The sequence below is a fragment of the Aulonocara sp. 'chitande type north' Nkhata Bay genome, linkage group LG16 (assembly GCF_057382095.1).
Source record: "Aulonocara sp. 'chitande type north' Nkhata Bay isolate Kocher_YH1m ecotype deep benthic linkage group LG16, A_spYH_male_GT1.1, whole genome shotgun sequence".
NCBI classification, from domain to species: domain Eukaryota; kingdom Metazoa; phylum Chordata; class Actinopteri; order Cichliformes; family Cichlidae; genus Aulonocara; species Aulonocara sp. 'chitande type north' Nkhata Bay.
The window spans coordinates 9,374,134-9,390,853 of record NC_141359.1 but is presented as its reverse complement, the minus strand read 5'-3'; the positions used below and the strand labels follow the sequence as shown (position 1 = coordinate 9,390,853).

The following is a 16,720-nucleotide window of genomic DNA, read 5'->3' as shown; positions in this document are numbered from 1 at the left end:
TCTTACAATATTCAGTCTCTTTAAAAGTGGGAGCTGTTCTTTGCTACACTACAATACTCTTAGATTTTGTTTAGTTGGAATTATCTTACTCGATTTATTAAAATGTTGAGGACTCTACATTATTTAAATGAGCAACAGCTCAACCATAATGATGCATATCATATTAATACGTAGCAGGACAAAGTAGAAGGTCTAGCGAGACAGCAAAAACACCCTTCAGCCATATTATTTGTTTATTTATTTGTTTAAAACAAATATGTGTTGATGTTGCATAGTTTGGCCACCAGAGGGCACTCTGCAACTTTCCTATTGGCGAGGTGTTTGGAATGCCACAAGCAATAACTAGCTGATTCGAGCAAAGCCAGTCAGATCATAAATTAGTAAATAATTAACGAAACATAAAAAAAAATGTTAGGGAAATCGGTTTAGGTTTAATTTGCCTGAAAAATCGGCATCATAGTAACATTGGCTAGTATGTTGGAATATTTGATTTTTAAGTCACCAAATATCGGTATTGGTATCGGCCTTAAAAATCATCTATGCTCTCTTCAGCATGTAATTTTATTTATTTTTTACATCTGTAACTGTAAAGTAACCACTAACTAAATTATCAGATAATTGTGGAAAATACAAAGTACAGTATTTCTGTCTGAATGTAGCATAGTAGAATATGAAAATGTAACTTTTACTTGCTAAATAAATTTCCTTCACACAGATGTTTGTTTTTTTTGTTTTTAATATTTTTGTTTAAAGACTGCCTTTCCAAGACAGGTTTAGCTTCATGCATCTTCTTTTAAAACTCTCAGGGATTTTTTTCTATCCGTCCTCTGAGTGGTGCTGTTTCAATGTACTGCCATCTTGGATTTAAAAAAAAAAAAAAAAAAAGGAATTTGGTGGAGATTCCAGGTGTCTCTGACCAAAAATGACACACATTTGAGCTAAAACAAACAAACTGTCATCAAGTGTGAATTAGATCAATTTGTAGAAATGTTTAATCATGCTAGGTTTTAGTTTTACAGCACTGATATTAGCTGCATGCGTTTATACCTCCCAATGGCAAACCTCTATCATCCATATACCTTCAACTGCTCAATACTTATGAATAAAAATCATAATTGAGATGACTAATCCAAAAAAAAAAAAAAAAAAGTGCAAATAATGCAAGTCCATGGAAAAGTAAGAGAAGTATGAAAGGCAGGAGAACATTGCTTATCTTTTATAGAGGAGCTTTTATACTAAATATTGTACAAAAACTAGGCAAAAACATGTATTAAGCAGATGACTTATCATGTACAACAACCTTATTTTTCAGACTGAATAATAATAATAATAAAAAAAAACAACTTTCCATATAATGAATGAAACCCAGCAGTGTGTGCAAATATATGCACACATTTTATTTAGGGCAGAGAGACGGCCTCAGGTAAGCAGCACCTCTACAAACAACAGTGAACTCTTTCACACAAACAGTGCATCTATCTGCGCAAACATTCAGAGCCAAATAAAAAAGTCAAAGTCAAAGTGAAGCGACTGTACGGGTAAAGGAAGGTGCCGACAAGGCGGTGAGAAACTGTTATACAGAATCAGGAGACAGTTCTCATCATTAAAAACAAGCTTCCCATTGCTCTGAAACAACTAAAAAAAAACAACTCTGCGGTTTAATCATTACTGCTGTAGTTTAAAACATCTTTAATGGTCTGAATCCTTCCTTTCATCTGTTATGTGAAAGTAATTTAGCACTCCTGAAACTGACCACAAATGTGTAATACATTAAAGTGAACACTTCTGCTCTAACACTGACTGACTCACAAACAATCATAGTGGTCACAGTCACAGTAATAGCAATACATGTATTTTGTCCTTATGTAACTTAAGTGATGGTGGACTTCACTGAGATGCTTTACACGTCAGAAGCGAGTTTATGGAGGCTGTTTGTTTTTTTTACTCCAATTTGCAATAAGTGGAAACCAATCACAATGTGGGAAGCTGGAAAAAAATATATCAAGTAACACAAAACATCAGAATGCATTTCAAACCGTTTAGCTGAAATTGTAAAACAGAAAACCTCAGCGGTGATATCTGAGCTAGATCTGTCTTTGGCTTTTCAGATATTCCAGTTTCACGTCTTCCTTCGTATCGTGCTCGTCTCTGGTATCCGACACCAAAACACCTACTCCATGTACCGATTCCTCACGCTGTACTGAGATAAGAACAGGCTACAGGTGTCTTAAGACAGGGTTTCAGATTTGCTCCCTTTTAATGCCGTAAGGTGAAATGCACTGCATGCATGCGCTGAGCAAAGCGAAAGTAGTCAAATTTGAAATCTTATTACAGAGTGTCAGCTTGCTGTAAGGCTGCGCTTGATTTTTGAAGCATCTGGATGCCTATTAAAAAAATATAGGGAGTCTGAAAGCTGTGACACCACAGGAGCCAGAAGTATGCAGCGCGATTTAAAAAACACTACACCTGACAAGTATATGGTCATAAAGTGACAGAAACACAGAGCAGACCTAAGTTTCTTTAAAACCGCAGATCAAACTGTAGCCAGTGGGATGAGCAGCTGATTGTGAACATGTTTTCTGAACTGCTTACCCAGTTCAGGATTGCCGGGAGAACTGGAGCCTATCGCTGCTGTCATAAGGCGAGCGGTTGCCGGTATCTCACACGGCAAAGAGAGAACCAGGCATCTCACATTCACACCTACAGCAAATTTAGAATCACCATTTAACCTAACATGCATATCTCTGGGAAGAGGCCGGAGCAACTGGAGAAAATCCGAGAGACAGGAACGCCCCAGGCGGCTGTCAAACCCACAACCTTCACTAACCGCACCACCAACACCGCGCCACCATGAATGTTAACATGCAACTTAAAGGTAAGTTTCACTACTAAGACGTTACCATGCCAACCCTCTTTTCTTACAAAGCCTGTTACAGTGCAAATACAGCAAATCTCTTTTGTTCTCTCGTAGCTACAACATCACCACTAATGCTTTTTGTACCATTGTTAACTTAGTCCACAAAACTGGTAGTTACCTATAGGAATGAGAGATAATAGCAGTAAGTGGAGTCACCATTACAGTATATGCAATGTGTTGAATTAAAACACAATAAAAAAAAAAAAAAAAAAAAATGTAAATCTGGATATTTTCTTTACTTTCAGTCACTCAGCTTGAACCACAAAGATCTACAAACTAATGTAAAAAGTGAACATTAAGGCAGCATGGAGACATCCAATCAAACAGCACTGCTGCAATTTAAAGACATATTGCTAGCCTGAGCTGGGTTTGTAGGCAACATCACGCAGCTAGGTGTGTTTATGCAGAAGAATGTCAATAACAGATACTTGGATTTGGTATCCTCCAGTTTGGGCTCCTTTAATATCAGATGATTAAAAACAAAGAAGGTTGCTTGAGGAGACTGAAAGGGAGCAGTAAGTAGGCTCAGCACAGCAGTGATAGAGATGGTAAATATGGGGTTCTTCAATGTACTAGCCGGGCAGTTTGAGACATTTAAGCCCAGAGTGTTTTCCTGTACAAACGAAATAAATTAACTCAAAAAGGAACAAAAACATCAGCGGTCATCACATGACACCTTATAACTGCATATATGTATATAATTATATATAGTCTGTACAGAGCAGGAAATATAAACAGCAACTCTGTGCATGGAAGGCAAAACTCTTCTTCATTCACTAAAAACTCTCTAAGTCACACTTTGAAACAACCTCACACTAGTGTAATGACAAGTGGTAAACAAGACAATGGGCCAGTGGATGGAAAATTTATGGATGCATGTATTGTGTCTGTTCCCCAGAATCCGTGTTTAACCTCACACCGCTCTACTAAAGTGAAATACCAACAAACAACACAGACTTAGCACAAATAAAGAGATGTTAATTATTAAGGGAAGAGAACTGAACAGAAATGTTAATATTATTTAAGGGTAGAGTTAGAACATGAAGAAAAATCCATAAAGAAATGTGTTACCAAAAACAACATGCATGAAAAAGATTTCCATTGGTCCAAGTAAAATGCTAAAAACATGAAACCCCCCCCTAAATAAACAGTGATTGAAAATCCCCTCTTCATATTCTTCAAATTCACCAGAATAGACACAATCAACACACATGTCTAACAGATCCACCCCGACAGAAGGTGGAACTTGGAGAAAGGCACGACACAGGTTGACGTCCGTCTTCAAAGCTCCTCCGGTAACAGTTTCCGATCGCCGATAACTGCGTAGTGATGGCACCTCCCACAAAGGACGGACTGCTCAAAGGTTACGCAAGTCTCTGTAAGATCCTCACATTTATGCTGCATATGTTGGCCCTCACCGCGCTCGGGCCTGGTCTGGAGTCAGATCTCATCGCTGAACTTCAGTTGTCAAGAATGTGCACTTCCATCTCGGGAAGCCAGCTTTAAATTTCACCTCACAACAACAACTTTTTTTTTCCTTCTCAGAGGGTAACGTGCTTGGTAAAGTATCTCAGCTGCTGCTCAGAATCTGCATGTGGAATGATGTGTTGTCCAAGCTTGGTATGACATTAACATCATCAGAGAGCGCGTCACTGCAGCTGCACTCTGTACGCGCAGATGAGGAGCTTGACCTGAGGAGAGAAGATCAGACGGAAACGCTGCTGAGATGCTTCGACTTTTGGATCCTCTCTACTTATCAAAAGAAATTCAGCTTTATGATTGGATGACTAACAATTCAAACTGTTTCCTGTTTTCTGCTGCAAAATGTTTTACTTTTTTTGACTCGAACAAATACAAAAAGTAAAGCTGATGATTTGAGTTATTAACATGAAAACCAGCAGTGAGGATATCCTATTGAAAAATACTGTGTGCGTTTCCAAAGTCTGATATTACTTTTTCGCCCCAAAACTACTAAAACACATCAAAAGCAACTGCAAGGTTACAGTGACGCGTTTCTCCACTGACAGTGAGGGCACAGGAAGATAAAACAGTAAGGAAACAGTCCCTAACAATGGCATGCAGCCTTAGATTGTGCCTGTTTTCATTAATGAAGCTCTTACATCTTTTATAACTTTGTTGAGCGTGGAGAGAAACTCCTTCCTATGAAGGTAGTCGAGGCTATGTCAGCATTTCTACACTCTCTGCTATGGGGAGGAATATCATTGTCATTTCAAAGGGAAGGACTGGCAGTTGGGGTTAATAAGGGAGCCACATTATCAAGAGCTCATGAGCAGATACTATTGCACTAATTAACCAAGTCATCGATATTGAAAATGTAGGTGCTGATACAGGAAAAAAAACAGAGAAGAGATCTGAAAACCTGGCTGCACATTAAAGATAGCTGTCTGTGTAGTTTGCTTCGGAGAAGAAAGCCGTGCCTGTAAAACTGTGTCAAAAATGACGTATTGGCGGTTAGACACTAGGACAGAGGGCTGTGTGGGGGGTCTATACATAAACCAGGAGTAAAAATAGGTTGGGCCTGTGGTTAGGTGTGTTATATTAGACTAAAAGATTTTCCAACGTTAAGAAATTCTGTAGCAGATATGATAGATCATCAATATGGAAGTCAACAATAGCTGAGGACAGACTGAAGAAAACAATGAAATGAACTGAGAGTAACAACTACAAATGAAACCCAGAGCATCCAGTTCATTTATTAACTTACTTATAATGAAACTATATATCGATGACCCACTTTAAAAATGTATACATGTTCTGGGGACAAACTGGGTTTGGATTGAATGCCAGTGAGAGTAGCACACAGACAGGCCCAGGTATCATCTTTGAGGATGAAGTGTCTTCTGTCATGACTGAAAAAGACAAACCCACTCAGCTGCATGCAGTGTCTTTTTAAAAACGGTAAAATCGGAGCGTGAGAGCAAACGTTACAGGATTCTGGATGCTTGACAAGATCAACTCTGACACAAACATAGAAGCTTTGTTATTTGTGGTAGCTGGCTAAACTTAGATTGATGTTGCAGCCAAAAACCAAAGATTGCATTGAAAGGTTTCTGTAAAAAAACAAAAAAACAACTTTGTATATTTCTTTGGGTTGCCTTTAAGATAATGGACATGCCTAGTTCTACACGTAAATCATTAATAATGACCATTTGTGGTATTATTTATTCTTCTTTTAAATCATGAAAAATAAAATCGCATTCCTCAGTTTCAAAAACATTTAGTCAGATTTCCCAATGGGCTGGTTAGAAGCAGTGACCTTTGTATGCCTGATTAAGATGTTTCATATGTTTGTGTCTCACTGTGTGTGTGTGTGTGTGTGTGTGTGTGTGTGTGTGTGTGTGTGTGTGTGTGTGTGTGTCACCTTGGCTGCTGGCGCCTCTGCAAGGCGAATGAAGAGTTTGTTGACGCCTGGATTCGGGCTGAAAGAGTAGATGAAGTGACTATCCTGAAACGTTGAAGGCAAAAAGTAGAAAAAAATAAGCAAAAATTAGCACTGTGGCCTAAATTTAAACGATTTAATGAGGTGAAGTACATTGAATCCACACAGTGACATTAAACATGGCTGCATGGTCTCCTGTGAACTGCTTGTTCATTTGCTCAAAGCAGCAATAGTGAAAAACACTGTAAAGAGAGAGAGTGAGGGTAAACAATAGACAAACGACCACTCTGAATGATATCAAAGGAGGATTTAATATAATAAAATTCCGATGGATTAAAATCGTTTTTCAGTTTTATTTTTGTCGATTTGTTTTATAGTTTATCAAATTTCTCAATTTTATCTTTCATTAATCACTTGGCACATTTTGTTTTTAACCAACTGTTGTGTAATCATCATTTCAACCAACCAGGAAAATGGGCAGCTGGAACTTATCGTTGAGCACCACGGCGTGCACACTGCAAGGTCCGCATAGCCTGGCTGTGATCTCATTCAGGAAGTTGGCGTGGAAGATGAAGAGGAGGATACCTGAACCTGGAAGTAGGAGGGATGATAAAACTTCACAGAAAGGTTCGATTGGAATAGAAATTTATAGCCAACACATTAGTGGGATAACGTTCTAATGACGTTGACATTTGAAGCCATTTTTGCACATCAACTCTGGAAAACGTCGGGGTAATGTTCAGACCGTTCTCATACGAAGGCCCGGACACAAGTGATGTGCAGGAGGTACGATGTTTAGCCTTTGACCATGACCTCAAATGATTTCATTCTGCACTATAACCAGTGCTTGTCACACAGCAACACAATCCATCATTACACTTTGTACTAGCCGAATAGCAGGTTCAGTTTACAGTTTAAGGTGAGACAGTGCAGCTAAAAACTGCACACACTGGTCAATTTTGGGAGTTTGGGCTAATTTGCTTCCATAACAAGTCTTCTTACAGACTAATGGAAAGAAAATGTTCCAAATATGAATTTACATCTTTATTTCATAATACCTCATAATGTCTGCTGGACTGCATTGTATGGTCTATGCCAGGGGTGGGAAACTCCAGGCCTCAAGAGCCAGTGTCCTGCAGGGTTTAGATCTCACCCTGGGTCACCACACCTGAATCAAATGATTAGTTCGTTACCAGGCCTCTGGAGAACTTCAAAAAAATGTTGAGGAGGTAATTTAGCCATTTAAATCAGCTGTGTTGGATCAAGGACACATCTAAAACCTGCAGGAAACTGGCCCTTGAGGCCCGAAGTTCCCCAACTCCTGGTCAATTTACTTTTGCCTTCATGTAATATGAACTGTGGAAGTTTCACTTTAAAGATTGAAAGAGACATACAAATCTGAGTAATCTTTTTATCTTGACAACACCTATTTAGATATGTATGTTCATTGGTAGCATCTGCTCAGGTACCTATTAATCTAAGCTGTTGCAGGTGTAAAACTGTCCTGTCCGCAGTTCCCTCATCTTTGGATATTTTCTTGTGTTTTGTAGCTAAAATTGAGCGTTTGTAAATTACCTTTTCAAATAAATATGTATAAAACATCACAGTTCAAAGGCAGTTTTATTTTCTCTCGGGATGTCATTTACAAAACATTTTATTAATGTCAACAGCCTAAAGGTTTTTAGCTTTTAGATTTATGTTCTTGGAAAGACTTCAAATCAGCAAAATGTTTAAAACAAATCACCTCAATGGTATATTAAAACGTACATAATATGAATCAATTAAGAATTCTAATGTAAGTAGCGTTCATCCTTTTCATCAGTACTCAGTATCTGATGTCTGCAGTGTTATCCTCCTTTTATGCAGTCTGTAAAAAATGTATCAGTAGCACAAAGCTACTAAAAGAGTAGCATCCTTGCCAAGCGTGGCCAGACATGATAAAAACAAAATTCATGAATCTGTCTGGCAACAGAAAAACAGCAAATACACCACCTCTCGAGTGAGGTGGTGTTTTTGCATATCAGGTAATGTAAAAATATGTAAAAATTTGGGGTTACCCTCTGGTTGAGGCTGTGACTTGAAGGTAAAATCCATAGAGAAGTCTGGACCCTCACAAAGCCTGTGGCAGGCCAGAGGGAAGACGGGCTCCAACAGCACCAGACGAGACTCAAAGTATGCTCGGATGGTGTCCTCCGCCACACTGGACAGCCTGCAAGATAAATTAGTTCTGTGTAACCAAATATATTTGGTAGTAAAACTGGTTTTACCACTACAGTGCAGGACAAAATTTACTGACATTCCTTTTAAGGATAGAAACCAAAGTAAATGTTTGTCTCTTTAAATATTAATTCACACTATGCTGTCTCCAAAAACATCACCAAACTGATGAAACTATGATGTGATGATGTGGTTAGCACTCACATGCTGATGTGGTCCTTGATGAAGTCACACACCGTCAGGTTTTTGCTTTGCTGGGCGAAGTACATAGCTGTGTTCTGGTGTTTGGACAGGATGTTGCAGTCAGCTCCATACTCCAGCAGGAGGCGCACAACATCAGCGTTCCCTCTTTTGCATGCCTAAAAGGAAGGACGTAATGAACTTCTCTAAAGAAACCTCATACTGGTACACCACAGGTAAGGACTATAAAGTAAATATATAATTTCTGACTGATCTGCTATGAAACAGCACCATTTGTAATCTGCATGCAAACTGTAATTTTGCACTAATTAAAACCAAAGTGACCGTTAGTGTTTGTCTAGTGTTACCTTCATCAGCGCCGTCTCTCCACTCAGCGTCTGAGCATTTACATAAGCCCCGGCCTCCAGTAGGATTGCAACAGTTGTCAAACAATTCTGGGATGACACAAACGGGAATCAAGTGTTTACAAGATAAAACAAAAGAGGCAGATGCCTTTATTTCAGAGTCTTTGACTGGTTTGGCTTTCACTGAGAATTTGAATTAAAATTGTATGCACAGTATAGTTAAAGGCTGCAGGATTAACTTACATAAAAGATAGAGTTACCTTTTCAGCAGCATGCATCAGGGCTGTAGTGCCGTTCTTCTGTCGTTTATTCACTCTCACCCCCTTTTTAATCAGTAACCTGAGGATGTCATCCTGCCCCCCTATTGCTGCCAGCATGGTGAGGGTCATACAACTGCCATCCTGCACACAAACAGATAGACACAGAACTAAAACAAAGGCTGTAAAACAATAAGCTTTTTACAGACCTGCAGTGGAGTCCATTGCACTGTATAGAAATGCCTAAAAAGTGAATTACCATGTGCAGTTTTCTGGGCATGATTTGTACACAACACTGTGAAGAGAAGCTCCTTGTACAATGCCCCATTTGCAAACACAATGAAATCATTATTCGTATAATAATAAAGTTATGGTGATATCCCTGCTAAATACTTACCAATCCCAATTTAGATACTAACCAGTGCAGCCAGTCAATATAGTTTTAGTTAGATATTTACCATACACCACAAACTGTATATAACACCGGCTTGTTTTCTTAATCTGAAAACAAAACCTAACACAGTTGTATCTTAAACCTGCATTCTTTTTGATGACTAACGCGACCACCTTAAACAATGGATGACGTTACAGTGGTCATGTCTATCTTGCTGTCTTGAGAAGTACCATAGATATGATTGTTTACAATTTTACTTACAGAAGACTAACTGCTCAACAGGCAGCTTTTGAAGATGATTAATAACCTGCTTATCAGTTTGCAAGTTTAATATCAATACCTCCTTGTGCAAAACTGAAGCTAATATAGTATTACGTTGTGATATATTTACTTGAACATCTTCACAAAAATATGGGTTAGAAATAGATTTTTTTTTTTTAATGTACTTATATAGTCTCAACATTAAAAAACTAAACAATAAAAAAAAAATACTACATTTACATATCTGCATGACAACAATAATAATCAATATTTACTATAAAAAATGTATTTAGAAAACACTTAATACAGCCTGTTTACCAAAGTAGCCTTGAGATTCTAGGAATACGTCGACTTGTCATCGCACTGCTTTGGGCGATGAAATGTTTTGCATTTTTATACCATTACTTTTGCACAGAGTATAGATTCTTTTGACCCATATCTGGGTTCGTCTGCTGCTACAACCACACACATCTACAACGACCTAAAGTCAGGCACTGAAATGTGTACAAGTGTAACTGGCTTGTGAGGCTTACTTGTTCTGACATTGTTTTTTTTTGGTAATTTTATCATCAAATCAGCATTTTATTACGTGGTTTATGACAAATGCATGCACCTTGAGATTTCCTGGAGTTTCAGCTATTTTAATGCTGTTTAGCAATAGTTACTTTGCTGACATATCGATTTCAGATATTGAACATGTGTAACATGTTTGCACGGCCACTTTAAACATCAAAATATGTGACCAAGTATAATTTTACTGTTAGCATGAGTATAAAATAGTCAGGTTTATCAAATCAATACAGCTGCAAACCTTCACCCAACAAACGGGAAATCAAGGGAAATCATTTAACACTTGTCACCAGTTTTAAAATTTTAAGCCAAGAAGCATTTTATTGTACAAGCAGATTTTTGATATGAAGTATTAACTGAAGGCAACATGAAGACTAATACATAAAGTGCTTATACAACAGCAATAAAAACAATGTAACTTCTACGCAGGGAAAAACATTAGTTTTGCAACATTAAACAACAATGGTAGTGCCTGAACAATCATTTGTATCATTACCATCAATACCATTCACAGATTCATCTTCCAAATACAGCTGTATATGTAACTTCTGGTATACACTGTAACACAGATGTACCCTTTTTAACAAGGCGGCAACAACACAGGAAAGACGTGATGAAAATCACATGGCAATGTGCTATCTAACCTGGCTGTGTAATCTATTGCAGTCAGTCTTATGTGTGTCCAACACTAATAGCTTTGGTATGAAAGGGCGAACACTGGTTTCTTAAAAACAGGTTCACTACAGCTACTATTGATCTTAACAGAAAAGCTTTTAAATGTGAATGAAAGCAGCAATGCTGTCCAGTCTTTGAATATTTACTGGTAAAAATGACTCAAGATTACATTTTCTTTGCAAATGTCCTGACTATGGCATCTACAAAGTTGACTGACCTAAATAACAGATCATCAACACCACAACTCTTGTTGAATGTCCAGTCTGAAAGAAGCAACACACTGAACGTGAGGAAGTGCTTCACTCATTTTTTAACTAAAATGTGATCACTTTGTTTAGTCAGTCTCCAAACCTGTATCCATCACTCTGGGCTGAACTAACCAAGCCACAAATTCCTCCTTAAAATGAAATGCGAAATATACTTAGAAACCGTAAACAGAAACGAACATCCTCATCCTCTGTCTAATGTCTGCTAGACAATTATGCATACAGTATATTGCCAAAAGTATTCAGTTACCCATCCAAATATTCCAATCACTTCCACGGCCACAGGTGTGCAAAAACGAGCACCTAGGCATGCTGCTTCTGCAGGTATTATGACAAAGTGGAAGCCAGTGGGAACGACAGCAACCCAGCCATAAGGCAATTTGTTCTTGGCAACTGGATATTAATGTTATAAACATCTAGAAAATAAAAACATACTATAAAGTAATGTAAATGAGTCAAATGTAGTGTATTTTAACTAAAATTAGAGTACACTAAATACAATTAAATGCTAAAATGCTATACACAGTCACTGTATGGGTATACAAAAATACAACACACCTTTTAGGCAGATTGTTAAAGATAAAGATAACAAAGTATAATAATAGATAAGTATTAAGTGGATCTTTAAAGAAAGAAAGTGCTTTTGATATTTCAGCTATAGATACACATAGCTCCTAATTCTCTATTATCAGCAAGGAAGGTATATTATTACTGCTGCAAGCTATCTACAATATATGCTACTGGCTAAAGCAGGAATATAGTACACCTGGGCTTGTTTGGGTAAACGGCAAAGTAAATCTATCACGCTGGACGGTTTCACTGCAAAGGTTGCTGGTAGGCTTTTGATTTCTAATCACCAAAACACATTAAAAAATGCTACTAAAATTGATACAGGCAGTAAGACGGATGCATAAAGTACATGTCAAAGACAAGTAAAAATCCCCCTGTAAATGCCCAGAGGCCATCTTTGCTCTAAAATGGGCTGCCCTGTCCACAGTGGAGGTGGGATTTCCAAACAACTCTTGGTGTTATCATTTTTACAACTACAGTGTGGGAAAGCATATTTGGGTGGCACTACTTGTCACCCAAAAATGATTTCACTAGTGAAACATTACAGGCAAAAATGAGGTTCAAGTCTGCTAAACGATCACAAAACTCAATTAGAATATTTCCTAGAGACAACCTGACAGTGTTAGATAGTATATGCATTCTAAGCTTATTCTCTTGTAAGCCAAAGCTACAGTACAAACATCCCTAATTCCACCCATTTAGTGTATATTTGTGCAATTGATTGCTTAATTTATACTTGAACGTGATCCGGGATACTCTGGGGTCTTTAATTTGAAGAATAAAAGGGCTGCCTATAAATGTCTTGTGGCTACGATGGTATGTTACACTAATTTCCATCAGTTTCATTTTTATACCTTATACAAATTGAGGTAAAGTGATGTCCCTCTCACATCTAAGACCTTGCTGATAACGTGTGGTTATACTGCATGTCAAATAACGTTTACAGGGACAGATAAACAGGACCATCCCACTCAGAGTTTGAATTATGAGTCTCTGGATCTTGTCCTCCACTTTGTTTGGATGCAACAGTATGACCTCTTCTTTTGAGTGACTGAATAGAATTATGTACAAAATATTTGACCTCCCTCCATGTTCTGCTGCTTAAGGCAGGTTCAGCAGCTAAACACGCATCGCAGTCCTTTTTGCCCGGCACTTTTACCAGCTTAGAGAAGTCTCCAAGCTGTCGCCTCACTGCTGCCTGTTCTTCCTCACTCCACAACCTTTTGTTTCTTTTTTGAGGCTTGACAGCTGGATTGATTTGTTTTCCTGCAGAAGACATAGGCGCATTTTCAGATACCACCGGACTTCTGTCAGAAAGACTGGGTCCGTGGATTGTTGGGACAACCTGTGCAGCTGCAGGGCCCCTCGATGGGCTTAAGGGGTAAGGTGGTGAACTTGAATGGTTTAGAGGTGTAAACGAAGACATAATAGGCCTACTTCCATCATTAAGTGTTGAGAATGGATTGACCATTGGAGAACTTACAGTATTTAACTGTGTGAATGTAGGAACCATTGAGGTACTTGGAGTATTAAGGGAGGTAAACGAAGGAATCATTTGTGACGTTGTAGTGTCCTGTGGTACATACACAGACGGAGGTGGCATGTTTGTAGCATTCTGTGTATATGAAGGAGACAATGGCATAATTCTGCTGTTTTCTGAAGTGTATGGAGGAGGCATTAGGGCATTTGTAGTGTTGTGTGGAGTAAATGTAGGAACAACTTGCGTATCAGTAGCATTCAATGGTGTGAAAGTAGAAATCAATGGTTGACTTGTATGGACCATATCTGTACTAGATGAGCACAAGGATGCGTAACTTGAAGTAATCTCTTGGCAGAATGGTGATGCATCTCCCAAGTTGGTTGCTGGTGGCGGCGGCGGCATTGTCATGCAACAATTTGAACTTTCTCTCAAGTTATCTGGGTCGACTGTTGTCATAGTACACACAGTGCTTGTGTCTTCCAAAGTTGTCTTTGTGGTTTGGACTCCAGCTTTTGATCTCTTTGGATTCAAAACATTAAGGTTCCCCTCAGACTTCTGTATGTTATTTCTCCTACGCATTGTCTGTAGTGTGTTGTGTACATAGTTTTTAACGTCTGTCCAAGATCTTCCTCCGAGATCTGGCTCAGCAGCTATGCAAGCATTGCACTCCTTTTTGCCCGGAACCTTCATCCTTGTGATAAATTCACTCAAGTAACGTTTCACTGCAGCCTGCTCATTCTCACTCCAAGGTCTTCTTTTTAAAGCAGGCTTCTGTGCAGTTCCTAAAATGACAAATATTGAGAATCACTGCTACGCAAGAGATAAAATCTTTATCCAATTTAGAATGCAGTTTTAATTTTTTTGTTTTTGCTTTATTGAACCTGGTAAATTTTCTGATCAAGACCTTGTAATAGAGTACAGGGTGGGCCATTTATATGGATACACCGTAATAACATGGGAATGGTTGCTGATATTAAAGTCTTGTTTGTGGCACATTAGTATATGTGAGGGGGCAAACTCCTCAAGATGGGTGGTGACCATGGTGGCCATTTAGAAGTCGGCCATCTTGGATACAACTTTTGTTTTTTTTCCAATAGGAAGAGGGCCATGTGACACATCAAACGTATTGGTAATGTCACAAGAAAAACAATGGTGTGCTTGGTTTCAACGTAACTTTATTCTTTCATGAGTTGTTTACAAGTTTCTCTTTGTTCACAGCCATTGACATGTCGAAGAGGTTAACACGTGAGGAGCGGATCGAAACTGTGTTGATATCTGGTGAACGCAGTAACCGGGTTATTGCAGCAGATTTCAATGCAAGACACCCTACGAGACCACCCATCTTCCATGCTACAGTTAGCAAACTGCTTGCTAAGTTTCGTGAATGGTGAAGTTAACAAACAAAACCACCGCTATTGGTCTGACACTAACCCACAGTGGATGGATCCCTCCAAGACTGTTGGAACAACAAAAGAGATGGTTTGGTGTGGTATATGGGGTACAACGATAGTGGGTCCATTCTTCATCAATGGAAACCTCAAGGCCACTGGATATTTGAAATTGCTACATGTGTTTCCCTCTTTATGCACTGAAGCTGGCACGTTCCCTGAGTTCTTCCAGCAAGATGGTGCACCACCACATTATGGGTGCCAGGTCCGAGCATTCCTAGATGAACAGTTTCCTGGAAAGGGGATTGGTCGTTGTGGGCCAGTTGAATGGCCCCCAAGGTCTCCCGATCTGACCCCCTTAGACTTTTATCTTTGGGGTCATCTGAAGGCAATTGTCTATGGTGTGAAGATACGAGATGTGCAGCACCTGAAACTACAGATACTGGATGCCTGTGCTGGCATTTCTCCTGCGGTGTTGCTATCAGTGTGTGAAGAGTGGGAGAAGAGGGTTGCAATGACAATCCAACACAATGGGCAGCACATTGAACACATTTTATAAGTGGTCAGAAACTTGTAAATAACTCATGAAAGAATAAAGTTACGTATAAACCAAGCACACCATTGTTTTTCTTGTGACATTACCAATAAGTTTGATGTGTCACATGTAGGGATGGGTACCGGTGTCCGGTGCCATGATGGCACCGGTTCTGACATAAACGGTAGTAACCAGACCGAAAAGCAGCGCACATTTCGGTGCTTTTTTTTCCTGAGCTGTGATACACTTCTAGCCAATCATTTTACGTTTCCCAGGATAGTAGGCGGGGCCAGGTACGTACGTTCAGTTAGAGCAGAGCTACAGATTAAAAATGTCCAAGGCGAAGCGGTCAAAAGTCTGGCTGTACTTCACAGCAAAATATGCAAACTCAGCAGCCTGCAACAAGTGCTTTAAGCTGATACTGTGATACTGTCAAAGGAGGTAGCACCTCAAATCCGATGAAACACCTGGCAACGCATAGCGTTTTTTTTAAAAGCTGAGAAATGCGCCGTATTTGATAGCTTGCTGCGAGACCTCACACTGTGCACGTTGGGTGGGTTGCCAGTTATCGGACCCGGAGCAACATCCCCCAAAAACCCGAAGAATAGAGTCCTGGCCCCTAGCCCTACCAGTGTAGCAGAAATGATGAGGATGATGATGGCAGCAGCAGCCGTTCTTCTCTGCGTGAGTAGCTTAATGTTGTTCGAGTGTAATTTACGTTGAGTAGGCTAACCACGTTATTACATTAATGCATGTAAGGTGAACTAGCAAACATCATCATAGCTACATGCGGCTGCCCTCTTGTTTGATGGCAGATACTCCCTTCACCCTGGACAAAAAGGCTAAAGTGACCAAAGAAAAAGTGGGAAACAGCTGAACATGAGAGGTTTTTGGACAAAGTTTGTGTTTTTTTTCCATTGTTTAAGCACTGCTTCCAGCCAAGAGTGATACCATATATGCCCCATAGCTGCAGAAAAGGCTAACATTGTTATCTTTTTACAAAAAAACAAACAAACAGCTGAACATGAGAGGTTTTTGGACCAATTTTGTGTTCTCCATTCTTTAAGCACCGGTTCGAGCACCGTTTAAGCACCGGCACCGTTTCAAAAGTACCGATTTGGCACCGGTATCGGATAAAACCTAAACGATACCCATCCCTAGTCACATGGCCCTCTTCCTATTGAAAAAACAAAAGTTGTATCCAAGATGGCCGACTTCTAAATGGCCACCATGGTCACCACCCAT

The 16,720-nt window shown here is 39.2% G+C and overlaps 1 protein-coding gene across 3 annotated transcripts in view; it reads right to left on the bottom strand.

Moving 5' to 3' along the window:
- Positions 1 to 969: 969 nt before the first annotated feature.
- Positions 970 to 16,720, bottom strand: part of mphosph8 (M-phase phosphoprotein 8) — a 28,422-nt gene continuing 12,671 nt past the window's right edge. For 2 of the 3 annotated variants that reach the window (XM_086265769.1, XM_086265770.1), the window contains one exon: positions 10,855 to 14,334. In XM_086265769.1, coding sequence (XP_086121895.1) covers positions 13,013 to 14,334 — 1,322 coding nt within the window. In that variant the 3' untranslated portion in view covers positions 10,855 to 13,012. Of the gene's footprint in view, positions 4,609 to 6,299; positions 6,384 to 6,783; positions 6,909 to 8,374; positions 8,527 to 8,738; positions 8,894 to 9,082; positions 9,170 to 9,339; positions 9,481 to 10,854; positions 14,335 to 16,720 lie in introns of those variants that run through there. The other variant, XM_086265772.1, reaches the window with a different exon arrangement.